The 19613-nt window shown below is 40.9% G+C and overlaps 2 protein-coding genes and 1 long non-coding RNA gene across 5 annotated transcripts in view; 2 read left to right on the top strand and 1 right to left on the bottom strand.

The window, feature by feature from the left end:
- The window catches only part of LOC5510187, an 18526-nt gene extending 10955 nt beyond the window's left edge, over nt 1-7571 (top strand). Inside the window, exons 7-10 of one of the 2 annotated variants that reach the window (XM_048734134.1) lie at nt 164-676; nt 1218-1461; nt 4856-5222; nt 5541-7571. In XM_048734134.1, coding sequence (XP_048590091.1) covers nt 164-676; nt 1218-1461; nt 4856-5222; nt 5541-5573 — 1157 coding nt within the window. In that variant the 3' untranslated portion in view covers nt 5574-7571. Of the gene's footprint in view, nt 1-163; nt 677-1217; nt 1462-4855 lie in introns of both variants that reach the window. The other variant, XM_048734133.1, reaches the window with a different exon arrangement.
- Nucleotides 7572-9672: 2101 nt separating this feature from the next.
- Nucleotides 9673-18153, top strand: LOC5510186 (putative GPI-anchored protein pfl2). 2 transcript variants are annotated; one of them, XM_001630614.3, is made up of 5 exons: nt 9673-10011; nt 13039-13283; nt 13962-15214; nt 15433-15670; nt 16794-18153. In XM_001630614.3, exons 2-5 carry the CDS (start codon nt 13240-13242, stop codon nt 17212-17214), a joined length of 1956 nt encoding a protein of 651 aa, XP_001630664.3. In that variant the 5' UTR covers nt 9673-10011; nt 13039-13239; the 3' UTR covers nt 17215-18153. The 2 variants fall into 2 exon arrangements, with proteins under 2 accessions (XP_001630664.3, XP_048590102.1); XM_048734145.1 differs by lacking the exon at nt 16794-18153 and having other exon boundaries at nt 15433-15625.
- LOC125573586 lies at nt 17922-18988 on the bottom strand. Its single transcript, XR_007314118.1, has 2 exons — nt 18252-18988; nt 17922-18192 (listed from the first exon to the last, which is right to left on the bottom strand). It is a non-coding gene; the product is annotated as an uncharacterized LOC125573586 (long non-coding RNA).
- Between the last annotated feature and the right edge of the window lie 625 nt (nt 18989-19613).

The following is a 19613-nucleotide window of genomic DNA, read 5'->3' on the forward strand; positions in this document are numbered from 1 at the left end:
CCAAAAGAATAAGTCCTGGGTACGGGCGTGATCATCACCACCCAACATAGTTCTTACGTCTTTAAAGTCATAGATGTCTTTCATTTTATTATCTCCTGAGACTGGGAATTCGATTCGATCCTGATATGATGATAGTGATCTTTTAATTGTTTTTTTTTATCAGAAGCGACGCGAACCACTCCAGCACCAACGACAGCCGAAACTACAGCAATAACTACGCCTACGACACATACGACACCGACGGAAGATACGACACCGACGGGAGAAACGACACCGACGGGAGAGACGACACCGACGGGAGAAACGACACCTACTGGAGAAACGACACCGACGGGAGAAACAACACCGACGGGAGAAACGACACCGACTGGAGAAACGACACCGACTGGAGAAACGACACCGACGGGAGAAACGACACCGACTGGAGAAACGACACCGACTGGAGAAACGACACCGACGGGAGAAACGACACCGACGGGAGAAACGACACCGACGGGAGAAACGACATCGACTGGAGAAACGACACCGACGGCAGAAACGACACCGACGGGAGAAACGACACCGACTGGAGAAACGACACCGACGGGAGAAACGACACCGACTGGAGAAACGACACCGACGGGAGAAACGACACCGACTGAAGATACGACATTGACGGGAGTTACGACACCGACAGGCGAGTACCACTACAACAACTCCGCAATCGCTTTGTAGCTCTAAGCCTTGTGGAGAGGGGGGTAGGTATGACGAGAGAAGTGGCGAAGTCAAATGCTTTTGTTTTGAAGAAAACACCGGCGACTCTTGCGAGACTGCAGAAATATGTCCTATTTCTTGTCAAATAATTGTACGTGCTCTTAACAATTTGTCAATTCTATAATTTTTGCATTCCTGAAGGATTTCCAATTTTGTAATTTGATCATTTGCCCCCTCTTTTAGCTTTGGCAGGGGTTCAGTGTCTTATGCACTATCTCAGTTGAGAGTTTCTTTTGCGCCTCATACTACTCAGGTTCGAAAAAATCAATTTCTGATCCCAAGTCTATTACACAATTCACCCCTTTGTTTCCCATTGATGAATAGGAAAGTCACGCAAAACAGAGCAATACGTTGAAAGTATTTTGTTCCACAAAATCCATTGTCAGCCTCGTGTTCCCTGAAAATAATTTTTGGATCACGCAGCTTTTTACTGCACTAATCTCTATATTCCTTTTGTTTTCCAGTGGTGTCTGGTGTTGGATGCGTATTGCACTTCGCAACCAAACTTACATCCAACTATATCCAATTAAACCAGCCGTTTGGTTGGTTTGATACCTTTTCAGTATCAGTGTGGCTGAAAATGGATGTAGATGACGATATTGACCCCGCTGTGATACTCTCGTACGCAACGGCCTCGGACGTGGAAGCACTATCAATCGGTATTAAGAAGGATGGTGTCGCGGAGATCAAGTTTGCTGGAGCAGGAGCGTAAGTACACGCAAGCCAATCATGAAAGAGGTTACCATTCTTGGTTTGCAGACACGTGACCCAATCGTATAAAAATTGACCAATTTAAACCGGGTTTTCTTTGAATGGTACCAAAACCAACTGCGATGAGCATCGTTTTTCGTTTATTTTCAGTTTGTCATGATAAACACCTACTCCTCCGAACTACCGTTAATAGTAAATTGCAGTTTGTCGACAATCACGTATAGCTTACCAAAATAGGTCTCGAGGTCTGCAATCCAACGAATTAAGCGTACCCCTTGACACTTGGTCTCAATAGTCCATTATCTTCTTTTTTGCTTTCTAACTGTACGGAAAAAGAGTCACCAATGCATGGAACCCGCAATCCTCAGCAGCCATCTTGTCATATCTTTTTTCTCTTTTTTTCTCTTTTGATAAATGAACTGATTTTAACAGTGACGAGTAGTGAATACCGGGGCTTACAAAATCTCGGCAAATATATTTTATTTTTTAAATATATTTTATTTTATTGACTTTGCCTCAAGTGGCAGGGTTACCGCAACAGCATAGCCTTTTACTGCGGGCCCTTTGAGAATAATTGCAAACAAGGCAATCCCGCGAAAAAGAGTGAGTTTGTCTATACTGGCGCTAGCAAAGCTTTGGAAAGAGATAGGGAGAAATATGTTATATATGAAGGGGAGTGTAAGGATATATTATCGAAGTCTAATAAGTTAGTTGATGTGAAAGTAAAAAAATCTGTGGATTCTGCAGAAGTCATACTCTGTGCGAGAAGAAAAAAATAAGGTTATGGGTATGCTGTGGTGAAAGATCTCCCAGAGGTCTGAGAAAACCAATACGGCGGCCACCATGTGAAGTGTGCTTAGTCGTTTGTGTGAGACGATTCGGGTGGATTCAATGGCTTTGGGCTCTGGTTGTATCCGGACTCGTACTATGTACTAGAGTTACATGACTTAGTAGGATTCAACATGTGGGACGCCAGAGCAAATGGGCAGAGACTCGAATGTTGCGCCTGAAACAGCAACGCGCTGCTGGCTACCTGTCGAATAAGAATTCAACCACTGAATTAGGCTCGAATCCAACGTTGCGCAACGCTTTTGTAGTAGCCGTTGATAACACACTTTCTAAAAATGTTTTAGACATGCCCATATATACCATATCAACTTGTCCACTATTGTCAATAAAAAAATAGGACAAGAATAGCTGCCACGGTATTTTTGTGCTCCCGTCCGTGTTAAAAGTGTATACCGATTGTTTGTTGCGGCCCGAGGCTAAACATGTGGCCCTCAAACATGTACTGTGCCCCAGCGCTGATGATTGGTTACATCTGATGGTGTGGCACGCAACAGCCAATTTCTATAGATGGCAAACGTGTCGGCGGCAATTTTGAATCTGCAAACGCTGCAATCTGCAAAGAGACTTGTAACGGCAGCTCCTACATGAAATCAATAGGCAAGACGCAGCAGAAACAGGTTCTTTCCAGGGAAATATGACAAGATCTTAGATCACAGCAACCGGTCCACCTGTGGTGGAATGCACAGCATCTCCACCTGGATCTGTCGCGGACGTCATTGAGCGCCTACAAGCCAAACAACTGGTAGACTACTACAACAGAGGAGATCTCCACACATTCCTTTTTTCATGTTGTGTAATATTCGTTCGTTGTAGCCCATGATTGATGAACTTGAGTGTGTCTTGGCCCAAGAAAACATGGGTTACTGAAGAAATCCCGGAATCTCAAGGCTCTCTAACCGACTTCACTCTTTTTCGTAAAGACCGGGCGACAGACGGGCTAGCAACTTGTGTAAGATCGTGTATTCCGTGTCTGAGACTATCCCAAGTTGAACTTACTGGATTTGTGTGTGTGGCTTCACCTTAAACCATCCCGATTGCTACGATCGGTGTCCACCATCCTGCTGGGTGTAGTCTGTCATCCACCTCATGCGAAGGCGGGGGATAAAAATGTGTACCCTCTAAAAACGTTTTAACGAAATCCAATCGAGAATGACAAAATACTACAAAACAGCCGATGGGGAGAAACGTTTTCTCGCAGTGTATATTTGTTTAACTGCTTAAGATCGAATAACAAATTCGTTTTCGTGATTTAATTGAGATGTGCAAAATGAAAACCAAGAACGTCGATAAGATAAAAGTTAGATGGAGATGATACGAAATAATCAGATAAAAGTGCTCTATTCCGTAGATTAAAAAGTGTTATTTGTAGTTTTGTACCATAGTTGATAGGAGATAAAAATGGAAAGAGAACTGGAGTGGAAGAAACAAAGAGATATGAGAAGCAAAGAAATGGAGAAGTTGGTGGAAAACAGAGATTGGAGGATCGGAGGAACAAACTCACGTGAGAAAAACGGAGGGGCAAGCAATAGGGAGGGGGGGGGGGGGGTGAGAAAAAACAGACCGGAGGGGCGGCGTGATAATTCAACACATCGAACATTGTAGCTTTTTATTATTTTCTACAAGATTTTAACTAAGCTTTGGCAACATAGTGAAAACATTAATAAACGCCAAAATCCGACGCGCGCACGAATAAGAAAGCAGCAAATAGAAGCTAGCGAAGTACAATCCAAAAGTCCTACAAATTGTACAACATGTCGGATGCAAACAGGGAATCTTGACCTGGATTGATCTAAAATATAGACGATAATAGTTTTTTTAACGACTTGAGAATTAAAACACGATCACCTAAGATGATTAAAACTTCGCCCCATGTAAGGGTTATTTGGAATCCAGATTTTTTTAACCTTTGGACTTCCAGCAAATGGAATCTAGAATCCACGGTCTGGAACCCAGAATCCAAGTAAGTTTGGAATCCACGATCAATATCTTGGGAATCTATTAAAATTCATGTTATCTAGCAGAATCTGTAAATCTTGAGACACCAAAGAAGGACGTTTTCTGCATCCGTTTCTACTTCTCTTTGTTTTATGAAAAATAGAAAACTACAGTACGATGAAAAATGGTTTTGAAGACACTAAAATCTCGTTAATACTTGATTGCAATCCAGAATACAAGGGTTGGAATCCGTTATCCAGAGCCTGAAATCCAGAATCCGAAAGCTTCTTGGATTACCTTACATTTAGCGAAAAACGTGTTTTGTCGCGGAGCTTGGTGAAAATCTCGTAGAGAAGCATAGAAATAGATAACTACGAGTTCGGCTGTTGAATGGAAACGACACGAATCCAGATCAAAATACGAAAACTTCGAAATAATAAGATATAGCAGTGCTCTCTTCAGTAAGTAGGTACTATGTGTTTTAAAAGCTATTTTTGTCAACTTGCAGTGATTTAAGGGTGGGGAACAGTATGTATCACAAAAGCGCAACAACTACCAACCCACGCCTGTCCGCCAGTTGAGTCTATATTCTTTTAATTGTTTTCAGGTCACTCGTATCTGGCTTTACCCGTGACAACACTTGGCAGCATCTAGTGTTTTTGTATGGAAATGGAACGTTCCAAGTTTACAAGAACAATATCTTACAAGGGGAGAAAGTAGTTTCAGGTGTCGCTCCCTTAAACCCGGCAAGTAGTATCTTAGTGATTGGCCAAATTCAAGGATCTCTTGGAGAAAACTTTGACTCTTCGAAGTTGTTCTACGGCTACATGGCGAACCTTAATTACTGGGGATACGCAACTGATGACTGGGCAAGGGGGCGAGCGCTCATCCAAGGTTGCAAAGGCTCTTCACTTCTAGCAACACCACCAACACTGTCATGGGAGACAATTACCGGTAAAAAGCTATTGGGCAACATACAACCACAATGCGCGATGACATGCCCTTAAAGCATCATGGTTACGGTTTGCTTCTCCGGGGGACGGACGGAAACCTCAAGAGACAAAAGAATCTATTAGAATTTAAGAGACCATTCACTATTTAACAGGCCATCAATTATCAGTCACATCAACTCTTCAAAGTTGTTCTACGGCTACATGGCGAAGCTTAATTACTGGGGATACGCAATTGATGACTGGGCAAGGGGGCAAGCGCACACACAGGGATGTACAGGGTCTCTATCTTCAGCAACCTTGAAATGGGAGACAATTACCGGTAAAACGCTTTTGGGCGACATACAACCACAATGCGCGATGACATGCCCTTAAAGCATCATGGTCCCGGTTTGCTTCTCCGGGGGACTGACGTAAACTTCATGAGACAAAAGAACCTATTAGAGTCCCCGCTATTCCACTATTCAACAGGCCATCAATTATCAGTCACATCAACAAAGAAACGTCCAATGGACACACTGCTTTTACAATTTTGAAATATTTTTCGCTTTTTCCTTTAAAAACAATCGCATTTTTCGATTGTTACGTAATCCCCCGGAAGTAAACTGGTAATAATGCCGCTTAAACGTCAAAACGGCTTGATTGGCAATGCGCTGTTCTCATACGAGAAATGGGCGTTCAAGATTTAATCAGCTGACGGGGAAGCTGGTGCTTGTTGTGTATTATCCATTGACTAGGTATTTGTCTTCGAGACGTAACAGTATTAGCTTGTTTGATTTTGTGGTTGCCAGGGAAAAGATAAGTAGTTTCGTGATTTAGCGTTTAAGGAGTTTAGTAATCAATAGTATACCCTGGGTACCAAAGGCTCGAGCTGCACTCTGACACTGTACACCAGTCTTGACTACGAGGAGCCAAGCGACGTCGCTTCGCGATTCGTGGTCGCCGCTTCGCGGCTCGTGTTGTAGGAGTGAAGCTCGAGCCTCTGGTACCCAGGGTATTAATAGTAGAAAAGATAAGAAAAATCGCTTTAAAACTTTTGATGTAATAACACTATGATGAATTTAGATATAAAATTTCGATTTCGAAAGAACTATTCGCAAGACAACCAAACTTAGGCTAAGTCATCTTAGCGTCAAGGGGGTGCAACGGATGCAACCATTTAGGGTGACGTTATCAATAACGTCATCACAAATACCAATATTAATATTTTGAGCTACGAGAGTCGTGAGAAAACCAAACTTAGACTAAGTCGTCTTAGAGTCAAAGGGGGTGCGACAATTGGGACATGCCATGTGACTTCCTTTTCCTAAAGGCACCGCCTTCAACTATTTCATACAGGCAAAGTTGTCATAAACGTTTCGTCCTAGCTCACTTTGGCACAAATCTTTGCATGTAAAAGTCGCGTGAAGAAATCCGTGTTGCATGGAAAGTACGAGTTGCATGGAAGGATCTGTGTTGCATATGGATAATAACGTGTTGCGTGAAGAAATCCGTGTTTCATGGAAAGTACCAGTTGCATGGAGTGATTTGTTTTGCATATAGGTAATAACGTGTTGCGTGAAGAGATCCGTGTTGCATAGAAAGTACCAGTTGCATGGAGTGATCTGTGTTGCATATGGATAATAACGTGTTGCGTAAAAGAGATCCGTGTTGCATATAGATAAGTACTTGTTGCATGAAGAGATATGTAATGTGTTGCATTTGGGTAATATGGAAATATGCCTGATTCATAGGAGAGGTCCGTAATTGCCGAGCTTTAAATTATTCGTGGTTTACTTAGGCTGGAGTCTCTCTCAATTTAACAATCTCAGAAAAATCAACAAAGAGCTACTACTAATATAAATGTACTGCATTTTAGATATGCACTGATTACAAAAAAAGAAAAGCAAAATAGATAAATTTTCATATGACCTCAGTCATCCCGCGTCATATTATATTTGCTGGGTCTGCAGACACTCTTAATCTTCTTGTATTTTGAACATGTTGGCTTTTGCTAGGGAAAATAACTCACAAAAATCTTGTTCCCTGGCCTCTATTGGCTGAGCGGCTTGTCGGTTAATGACGTCACTTTTGATTTGCCGCTCGCCATAGGGACAGCGTATCGAAGAGAACGTTTGACAACAGAAGGCTGTCGCAAGACGCCCGTGTGGACGAGGCTAATAATATTCTTAGACTTCTGTGTCTGTTTCCTAATGGCGGATTTTTTAAAAATTACTGTCAGACGTAAGAAGCCTCTTTACATCCCTTGATGATAGGAATGCACAAGGGTTCTCACATAAGGGTTTTCATTTCTACTGAAGTTTATTTTAATTGTATTGCACTTTCGCACACTGTTGTAACTGATGTAAACCTTAATAAAATCACCACAAAAAGCATATTTGTCAGTGATCAATTCAAAGAAAAATAAAAGGACTGTTACTGAAAAATGCAATCACCCATACAGTGATCTAAAAAACTAATAATAAATAATGATCTAATAAACGCCGGGGGCGTTTATAAAATTTCGATGATCTGAGGGGCGTTCAATAAATACGAGGCGTTTATTAGAGGGGCGTTCATTATAAACTATAACAATATAACAAGACCCAAGTGCAGTAATTTCAGGCAGGATCACGTTAAATTATTATAGTCTGCGCAGCAAGCGTTTCTTGGCAAGAAGGAAATCAAATTTGATATATATTACCGGAATTATTTCTCAGTCATTTGCAGGCCCGTACCCAGGATTTTTATTTTTTGGGGGAGGGATGCGAAATCCGAAAAAGTGGACTTAATTTTTTTCTGGGGTAGTGGGGGGAGGGGAAGGAGTTCTCTGATAAAAATCTGACCACCCCCGAAAGAACAAAAATGGATTTTTTTTACGCCTTTGCAGTATCTTCACGGGACGTTTATTGTCGGACCAGAGTGATATAGCTTATGCTTTATAGTTTTGTCTTCAAATAACACGTCCATTGGGAACCGAAAGTGGACCTTCGGCCGTTGTAGGGGGGTGCGTTAGCACCCCCTGGGTATACACGGGCCTGGTTTGCTTTAAAACTGCGAGGAAGGGTAGGGTGGGGGGGGGGGGGGTGCAGGTGTATATAGAGTTGGGGCGTTTGTTAGAGGGGTGTTCATTACAAACTTAATTTAGGGGCTTTCATTAGATAGGATGCGTTCTTCAGATAGGAGGCGTTTATTTGGTCATTTACGGTTCACAAACTCTAAAGTGTTTCTCCAAACTCGTGCCCCTCTAAAGATCGAGAAAGATCTAGAAATTTCTATGTATGATTATTCAAAAATCTTGCCGCTCAGTGGAGGTATAAAATGTCACTTTTGATGGTCCAATGAGATTGAGTTAAAATTAGAAAATAACAAGTTGTTTCATGTCCTTTCATGCTACCGGCAGTTATAGTGTGACGCGCGCTACCGTGGCCACCAATACTTCAGCGATGAAACGCATATCCCGTGGCTGTCTCGGTTTTTACAGACACGCGGGGGATGTTGAGAGAATTGATAAAAGTTTTTTTTTATATCAACTCGACATTCTGACATTCAATTCTGACATTTGTAAGCGCTGAATAAGTTGCCAAAAGCCGGAGGGCACGCGAGTTACAACCAAAAAAGTCAAGTGATTTCTTTAAAAAAATAAATAATAAATGCAAACCGGCAGTGCAACCGCTTGCGCATGTGTTTTTTCACCAAACTTGGTGGAAATTTCCCAAAAACAAAAACAAAATCCATATTAACTTCCCCAAATGGCAGCATAAAATATCTTGCAATTAATAGCCCAATTTTAAATACTTACAAATCTTCTACAAAAGACCCAAAGATAAAATCTATTGACTAAAAAAGACATTGTATAAGTCGATCAAAATAGGAAATGTGGATGAATAAAACCGGGATAAAAACAGAAACTTCAGCTCAGTTTTCCCTCTCTGGCTAAATCTCTCTTAGATATATACCTCCATGCTGTTACTAATGGCTCACTCTAAATGGCAGGTCGAAATTTGATTTCTTATTGTTTGGACTCCATTAAATTTGGTCATTGCTCCAACGCCGTTTTGGTTGATAAATGCTAAAAGCGTTTTAGGGAATTACTGACACTATTAAAAATTCGAATAAGTCTCTTCTTTTATAGAATAATAGGTCATTATGTGAAGTTTGATATCTGAATCGTGCCCATTTCCCAAGTATGCTTGTCTAAGCGTTTTTCGACTAGCTTGGCGTCTCTTAATACTGTAGTGACTTTTAAATGTTGCGCGCGTTTCCGCGTTTTCCCGCGGATTGATTATCCCGCAAAATTGTTTTCCCGCCTAAATACTTAAAGTTCCAGGATTATATAGACAGAATCACAAAAGTAACGATATTCGTCCAAAAATAATTTTATTACAAAGTGATCCTTAATGCCTTGTCAATGTCGAGTAAACGACGTATTCCTTCCTCAATTGGCCGTATGCGTATTGTTCTCGCTTCTCTAGCGAGCTCTCTAGGCGGCGACGTTTTGAAAGAACCTTCAAACAACGCGCTATGTAACCGCTGCCTTCTGGTAACTTGACCTCGCGTGTTTTTCCCCTTCCCACTAACAAGACATTGGGGTAAAATTATTATCGAGCCCATAAATAGACATAAACAGCGCTTATGCCAGCTGCAAACTATCCAATTAAACTTTTCCTCCTAGCGGGGTCTCTAACGGTTAATTTTTAAGGTGAAGACAGAATTTTGTAAGGTGAATAGAGAATGTGCATTCTTGCGAACATGGAACGATTCAAATTGGATAGAATATGGATTCCTTGTCTTTTGATCCTCATAATCTCTACTCCTCAGCTCTTCGTAACTGGTAAGTTCAGAATTCATTCGTTTTCAGGGACGTTTAAAATAAGCAAAACATTTATCTTTGACAAATATTTTGAAAAAACTATTATAGGATGCATTGCTGGCGAATTCTTGCTCGACTGACCACAAGACAGAAAGTCCATTTTCCATTTTGACATTTTCTTTGTCCTATAGTCAGTCAAGCGAAAATTCGCCAGCAATGCTGGCAGCACAGGCTTCCCACCCGCGTCAGTGAAGGATTTCAAAGGACATACGAATCACGCAAATAAACATCTAAGAGCTATATCTTCGTGCTCTAATTCATGAAATAAACTTAGGTGGGATGTAAATGTATCCGTCTGCGGTGTTTTTTTCTTTCCAAGAAGCTCAATTTTACAAGTTTTCTGCCGGATTTTAATCAGTACGAAAACACTGACACTGGTACTGGATGGGAGAGGGATGTAATTATCCCCAGCTCGATTTTTAAGCAATCCGCTTAAAGAACCTGCGAGAAATGAATTTTTGAACGTCGATGCTTTCCGTCGATGATCGGGACAATAGCAGCTGGCCAAATGTTATCCTTGGAATGTAATTTGCATAAACAGCTTAGCCCCGCGTGTGGGAAGCCTGTGCTGGCAGGTGAGGCTTAAAATATCACAACTCTGTATTCGCAATCTGATGCTCTCAGGAATCAGAAAGTAAAATATCGAAAAAAAGTTATTATTTGAAAAAAGGCTTTAATAATAAAATAAAAGTCGCGCGTCTATCCGAAGAGTTCCACAGCTGTTAGCCTCTCGAATTGTGCCTTTAAAAAGGCTTATGAATTGATCATCAGTTTTTAACTACTTCACTTCCCCGTTAATGGCGTGTCGTAACTTTTTATAAAGGATATCTTTCAAACAAAGCACTGAAAAAAAAACGACAATTATCATTTAGGATGTTTTAGACTTTCAATGAAAAATGCACGAGTGATTTAAATTTACCCGATTTTGGAATAGCGCGAATATTTTTTTTAGGACAAGAAGAACTGACAAAAACAACCCCTGTTTAGTTATAGTTATGCAGAAAATGAAAAGAAGGAATAAATGACGAAGTCGTATGAGTATCTTTAAAACTGTTGAGATGATTTTGTTTGTCATCCGTCATGCAGGGCCCTAGCAGGGGTTGGGACACAAGGAGCACCCCCCCCCCCCTCCCCCAATATTTTAAAATTTATAAAAGGAAATGACCATTAGCGGCGTGGCTGTTCCCTCTCTTATTTTCTTAATGTTTTTTTATTGCCCCCCCCCCCCCCCCAATCTTACGAGGCATGCTACGGCTATTGTCATGTGTAGCTTTAATTAAATCATCGAGCTGCTAAAGATAGTTTATCTTCTACCCAAATGTGATGCATCATCTATGTTTAAGTAAAAGACTTCCACCGAGTCTACATTTCCTTAAAATTTCCATATGGGAGAACAGGATTTTGCAGAGTGAAGCTTGACAGGTTTGCGCGTCATTTTTTCATATGAAAAATGCTAAAAGGGACTTAAGAAAGTCGATGTTTTTTTAGAAACAGTCTATTAATGATTGATAACAGTACTTTGTCAAAATTGCTGCATAATAGTTGTTTTTCATATTTGTTTTACGGTCTATATAATTGGCTTTTACGTTATCCAAATTACCATTCAGATTTTGCTAGAAAAACTACTCATAATGAAATAATGAATTTTTCTGTATTTGGTGAACTAATTATTTTAGATACTTTTTTCTACCTAAATGTGATGTATCATCTATGTTAAAATTAGACTCCCACAGAGTCGACATTTACTTAAAATGTCCATATGGGAGAACAGAATTTTGCAGAGTGAAGCTTGGCAGGTTTGCGCGTCGTTTTGTCAAATGAAAAATGCTAAAGAAGACTTTGAGAAAGTCGATGTTTTTAGAGAAAGTCGATTAATAATTGATAACACTATTTTGTCAAAAATGCATAATAGTTGTTTTTCGTATTTGTTTTTCAGTCTCTATAAATGGCTTTTACGTTATCCAAATTACCATTGACAGTTGGCTAGAAAAATATATTGAAAAAATGATATTTTGTTGAACTCGTTCAAGCCTCAAGCCATATGCTTCACATTATGTGTGTGGATGGACAGCAACTTTTCAACTTTTGAGGCAGTTTTATGTGCTAGTAAAATAGGAATAATTAATTTTCATGTAGAGACTAGTGTTATAAAATTTAACGTCCTTGAATGATAGTGGGATTACACATTGTAACATAAAAGTTTCTCTTGTGGATACTTTTGAATTAATACAACAGTCTTGAAAAGGATTCTGACAAGGAAGTTGTAGAAAAACATTGAAGAATTTTTCTTATAATTATACCCGACTAAAAATTGCACCCTAAAATGTATACGATCCCGTTATAAAATACCCATTTGCATTGTCGTTTCTCACCTTTCTCTTTTCTCTAAAAACTTTAAGTTGTTTGTCTGTCTCAAGAAGGTAACACTTCATTGGGCTCCCTGTGGACTTGGCGGGAAAACGCTTCATGCGCCTCACGACATTTATCTTTTTTTTTAAATAGCCAGTTTTGCTGTGTTTACAATCAAATTTCGAGTTGTCTTGCCATTATAGGCCATAAAATTGGGTTCCGAATGTAAAACAATCTATGAGACCACAAAGACGATAATTAAGAAACTTTAGGGCCGATTCATACGTTTGCACAACGCTGTCACGGTTGGAGCCTGCACGGAAAGAGCATCGACATCGATTCAAACGTCGAGCTTCTGTTATACCAAATCAAAATGCCACAGTTGTTTTTTGATTGAAACTCTACACCAAGTCGACTTTGACTCCTCGCAACCGAGTACGTGCGACTCATTAAGTGCGACGTCTGAATCAGCGTCAATCGATTGTTCCATATTTATTTCCATCGAGGGGTCAGAGATAAGACACGTATGAACTTAGCCAAAATATCGTACTTGCGTCGACACAGATAGACATTTAGACAGGGCACGAGGTATTAATCGGTTCTTAAATTTATTGAGTACTAAAAAGCAACTTTTTCCAGCGAGTGGATGCAAGAAGATGCATATTACGGACGAACAACCAGGCAAAGAGTTGACGAATCACGTGGAGGCAAACTTTACAGGGATCACAGAAGTACTGTGTCGCATCAAATGCTTTATAAGTGACACCTGTCAATCATACAACTACGATAACTCATCAATGACCTGTCAGACCAGTACGTCAACTCGTGTTCAGAGCCCGGATGATGTCATCAATAAGACAAGCAGCATATACGCGGGATTCAAGGTAAACCCAAGGGCCCAGCCCAGCCCCCCCCCCCCCCCTCTCCAGCACCCAAAAATACAGTAAATGCATGTGACATTACTTAAAAAACAGGAGAAATGTGTAATATAGGCATTTTTGCCCCCCCCCCCCCCGTTAAAAATCCTGGCTACTCCCCTGAAACCAGCACCTTTTTTTCTTTATTAAAAAAAAGAGAGGACGCCCTACTCCCTCCACGCCGCCTATTCTGTTCCTTTTTTTTTTCAGATAAATCAGGGGCTCATAAGTACTTAGAGTCCCTGGACATATACTGTTTTATATTGTTTTATATATATAAAACAGTTAAAACGCTGCTACAGTTACTTTGTCCGGTCCCGGCGAAATTGTAATAAGATATAATGGACATAAAATTTCGATATAGCGATATTTGGTAGAGGTTATAACGGCATTCTGATAAAACGATATACATTATATTTTTCGTCAGATTCCCAAAATATCATTATATCGAATGTTTCGATATAATGATATGATTTTCCGGTCCCCTGCTATATCGATATGTCGAGAGGTTCCAGTCTGCATATTTGGACTTTTAAATGGGAAAATATATATACATACATATATATATATATATATTTTTTTTTAAACTCACGTAAGTGTAGGAGCACTCTCATGTCTTCTTGGAAAATTGTGTCTGTTGCTTAGAACCCTTGTGATAACGGTGGCTGTCCTCGTGATACAAAATGCAAACCCAATTTCGAGACGGACCTCTTCACGTACATCAACGACAACTACCACACCAACGACAGTGAAAAGTTCTGCCGAAACAACCCCCCCGGCGACTACAGCAGAAACAACCCCAGCGACTACAGCAGAAACAACCCCGGCGACTACAGCAGAAACTACCCCGGCGACTATAGCAGAAACAACCCCGGCGACTACAGCAGAAACTACCCCGGCGACTATAGCAGAAACAACCCCGGCGACTACAGCAGAAACAACCCCGGCGACTACAGCAGAAACAACCCCTGCGACTACAGCAGAAACTACCCCGGCGACTACAGCAGAAACTACCCCGGCGACTACAGCAGAAACAACCCCGGCGACTACAGCAGAAACAACCCCTGCGACTACAGCAGAAACTACCCCGGCGACTACAGCAGAAACTACCCCGGCGACTACAGCAGAAACAACCCCGGCGACTACAGCAGAAACAACCCCGGCGACTACAGCAGAAACAACCCCTGCGACTACAGCAGAAACTACCCCGGCGACTACAGCAGAAACTACCCCGGCGACTACAGCAGAAACTACCCCAGCGGCTACAGCAGAAACTACCCCAGCGACTACAGCAGAAACTACCCCGGCGACTACAGCAGAAACAACCCCGGCGACAACAGCAGAAACTACCCCAGCGACTACAGCGGAAACAACCCCGGCGACAACAGCAGAAAATACCCCAGCGACTACAGCAGAAACAACCCCAGCGACAACAGCAGAAACTACCCCGGCGACAACAGCAGAAACTACCCCAGCGACTACAGCGGAAACAACCCCGGCGACAACAGCAGAAAATACCCCAGCGACTACAGCAGAAACAACCCCAGCGACTACAGCAGAAACTACCCCAGCGACTACAGCAGAAACTACCCCGGCGACTACAGCAGAAACTACCCCGGCGACAACAGCAGAAACTACCCCGGCGACAACAGCAGAAACTACCCCAGCGACTACAGCGGAAACAACCCCGGCGACAACAGCAGAAAATACCCCAGCGACTACAGCAGAAACAACCCCAGCGACTACAGCAGAAACTACCCCAGCGACTACAGCAGAAACTACCCCGGCGACTACAGCAGAAACAACCCCGGCGACTACAGCAGAAACAACCCCAGCGACTACAGCGGGAACAGCCCCAGCGACTACAGCGGGAACAGCCCCAGCGACATTAACAGCAGGTAAATATTTGCTCATTTATTTATTTGATACTCATGAAGCACTGTGCGGATTACGACACATGGAGTTATAAAGAACTTTACGTAGCTCTTGAGGTACAATCAAATACTTTTTTTTTGTAAATACGTTTTTCTTTTGGTAGGTTAAAAGAATTTGATTACTCCCGTTTCTGGTCCTACTACGCTGTAGCCAAACTGAAAATATTTGTATTTATCAACAGCAGTGCCTGGTTGCGTGCTACACTTCACAACCAAAAGTACTTCCAACTACATTCAACTCATCGACCCATTCGCAACCGAAATATCCAGTTTTACCATTTCTGTGTGGCTTAAAGTTAGCGACGACAAAATTGACTCACTCCAGATCTTTTCCTACGCCACGAGTAAAAGAATAGACGATTTCTTCCTTGCCGTGAAAAAAAACAAAAAAGCAGAAATAAAGTGTGGAGGTGATCACAGGTAAGTGTTTCAACTTTTTGTCCGAACGAATCTTCAATCGATTACAGTAAAAACCCGCGTATGAGAGCCAAACCTATAAGAACCTAGAAAATTGTCCATCTTTTGAATGGATGATCGCTTAGGGCCGGGTTCCTAGAAAGCAGGTTAACGCTAACCCAAGGGACAAATGCCCTTTTATTCAATCAAATGTCGAGTGGTATCCGTATTTATCCCTGGGTTAGCGCTAACCTGCCCTAATTCAATTGATCCAAATCCCAGGGCTAAAAAATGATCCCTGATTCCAAAATTGAGTGAAATTGTTACCGCTGATCCCATATAATTCTATAATATTTAGTCGTGGTCCCTACATTTTCAAAATGATCTCGATCCCACAAACATAATTTTGATCCATTATACTGCTTTTCATAGCTTAATTTTTGCCACCTCTTAGATGCTAATGATACCTTCATACAATCATAGTAAGAACTTGGTGAAATAAAAACCTCGAAAGAAGCTTTTAAAAGTCTGAGCTTTTGCAGTGTGTCTAGGGTACAACACATGTACAATTTGTGTTTTTCTTTGTTGTTTACTTAAGGCCAGAGTCTCATAGGACTCATAGGAAATAGTTGCATTTTTCTCCCAGTCCATAATATTGCAGTATAACAGCATCCTACAAGAGAAAGAAAAGGCTACCAAGATTTTGTGAAATTAACAATATGAGTTACAAAGGAAAATACGGAAAAGGCACAGAAAAAAGTAAAGCTTTAAAAAAAGAGATGAATTAACTTACCGGTGAGAAAATGATCGCAGAAAAAACATCTGTTTTGGTGTCTGGTTAGTTTGGATCCCCTCGACTAACCACTCATTCCTGACATTTTTCTAAATTATTTAATCATTCTAAAATCCTTTGTCATCAAGTGGGAATACGCATGGGTTATATTTTTGTACAGCTATAAAAACAGTCAACGAAACCCCCCTTTTTGTTTGTTTTTTGATGAGTTTGTTATCAAACTTTTGCGCGTTTGCACTAGCGCCGCGAAATGTGTTTGGACCTCCAACATGGCCGCCGGGTGGTTATGCTAATGAGCGTGACGTCACATGCAAACCAAGAATACCTCTTTACTACCCTTTTACTTTATTTCAGAGACGTGGATTCCGATTTTATCCGAGATAACACGTGGCAGCATCTGCTAATCACCACTCCAAACGGAAGTGTAGAAGTGTACAAAAACAAGGTGCTTATCAAAGGGCACAAGAAGACGTTTGGGAAGGCAGGAAGCTCTGGAACCTTCATTCTTGGTCAGCACAAGGGAGAAATCGGTGGTGCTTTTGACTCGAACCAACTTTTCTACGACTACATGGCGAACCTGAATATATGGGAACAAACTGTGGGCGTGGAAAAGATTGACGACATCTATTCACAGGGATGCCGGGGTCTTGGACTACCTGGGCCCGTCCTGAGCTGGGAAAACATCATATCTCAGAAAATTGAGGGAGACATTGAGAAAAAGTGTGATATGCCATGTCCTGATTTCAACCAGTATACCCCAGGGACTGTGCAATAATTACCAGAAGGTTGGGGGGCTTTATGAACAGAGGGGGCGGGGGGGGACTTAAATGATTCTAAGAGGGGGACCTTTACTAATCGCTTTTTTTAATTTCAATACATTTTTTTTTCAAATGTAAACAGATGCACTTTTATGGCTAGCAATAGTCCAGACCTGGGACTTATTCCTGTTGAAGGGGGGTCCTACATATTTTTTCCCCTATTTAAGGCTTATTTTACGCCCCCACCCCCTCCTGATAATTATTGCAGTCCACTAATTTTGAGGGTATTTAATTTCGTGAAAAATATCGAGTATTTCGAGAGTACTTATTTTTGCGATTTACGGAAGATATTCTCAATTTTTCTTGTTATGAAAGTTTTATAATTATGTTGCACTAAATAGTTAACTATCCGTACTTGAATCCTATAAATATATAAATCATGAGCTTTTGCGACGACAAAACGTTTCCTTGAAAGTAGGGAGAATTCTAATTATGGAATTAAATTATAAAATTAAAATGTAGTACAAATAAGGTGTAAGGAGAATGATGTCAAGATGAAATAGACACCAACTTAACACCAACTATCCACTAAGAAAAGATTCAAATTAAGGCCCTGTGCTATGTACCAACAAGCTCTTTACATCACCTCAGCTATAATTTTTTACTGGGCTGTAGAGTACAGTGATAGAGCTTACGTTATTTATAGAGTGTTAGTAATCCACAATTTTGTGATCATTTTTATTCATCATTTAAAGACAAATTATGTAATTCAGCTTTAGCTGTAATAAGTTTTAAATAATAGTTCATTTTCAATGAACTAGTAACAAGGGCTAAAATATCTGGTATTCAGAAAAACAAACATATAAAATACATTTTGTACACTAGTCAATATCTTTTTATCACCATATAAAATGTACAATGAAACAACTAATAAATGACGGTTGCACTCTGTAAAATGTTGTGTAATTAATCAAGCAACTTACTCAACCATGCCACTATGACTAATCCTTTTGTTACCCCCCCCCCCCCTTCTCACTTAACCATGTAACATGACTATGACTATTCCTTTAGTTACCCCCCTTTACTCAACCATGCCACATGACTGATCTTTTAGTTACCCCCCTTTCTTACTCAACCATGGCACATGACTGATCCTTTAGTTAACCCCCCTTATTACTCAACCGCGCCACATGACTAATCCTTTAGTTACCCCCTTATTACTCATGCTTTTGTTAACCCGCCTTTCTTACTCAACTATACCACATGACTGATCCTTTAGTTAACCCCCCTTTCTTACTCAACTATGCCACTATGATAGATGCTTTGTTACCCCCCCTTTCTTACTCAACTATGCCACTATGATAGATGCTTTGTTACCCCCCTTTCTTACTCAACCATGCCACTATGATAGATGCTTTGTTACCCCCTTTCTTACTCAACTATGCCACTATGATAGATGCTTTGTTACCCCCCTTTCTTACTCAACCATGCCACTATGATAGATGCTTTGTTACCCCCCTTTTTTACTCAACTATGCCACTATGATAGATGCTTTGTTACCCCCCTTTCTTACTCAACTATGCCACTATGATAGATGCTTTGTTACCCCCCTTTCTTACTCAACCATGCCACTATGATAGATGCTTTGTTACCCCCCCTTTCTTACTCAACAATGCCACTATGACTGATCCTTTTGTTAACCCCCCCTTCTCACTTAACCATGTAACATGACTAATCCTTTAGTTACCCCCCTTATTACTCAACCACGCCACATGACTGATCCATTAGTTCCCCCCCCCCCCTATTACTTAACCATGCCACTATGAATGATCCTTAATAACCCCCCCCCCACTTCTTATGCAACCACTCCCTTATGACAGGGCTTCCGGAATTACGCGGAAAAAACTCAAAATTACGCGGGATTCTTTGCTAAATTACGCGGAAAATCAATCATTACGCGCTATATTACGCGGGATTTTGCAATACACGTTTCTTTACAACTCAAAATTTTGCATGATTCTTTACTGAATTACGCGCTAAATTACATGGAATATCAACTGTATAGTAGATGGTTCCACGACACACTACTCACGTTACGTTGGGTTTTATTATGTTGTATTTAACTCTCGTTGTTGATTATTACATGAAATTCTCAGAGCACCCAAACTCGCTTCCTCTCGATTTTACAACCACGCGATCACTCTCTCAATACATCATACCCCCGTCTAGTAGGGGTTCAAATGACTTCCGGTTATACCGGAAGTTGAAAAGGTTAATTTTTTTTGCGCGAAAATATCTTAGGCGAGTTTTCATTGCCTTTTAGGCACCAGCCAATTAAAAAATGTATTTTATTGTTAGTCCTAGGCCTTTTATTTGTTTTCGAAATTCAGTTCGAAATATCGCACTTTTACGAAGA

This window comes from Nematostella vectensis, chromosome 11 (assembly GCF_932526225.1).
Source record: "Nematostella vectensis chromosome 11, jaNemVect1.1, whole genome shotgun sequence".
Taxonomy (NCBI): Eukaryota; Metazoa; Cnidaria; class Anthozoa; order Actiniaria; family Edwardsiidae; genus Nematostella; species Nematostella vectensis.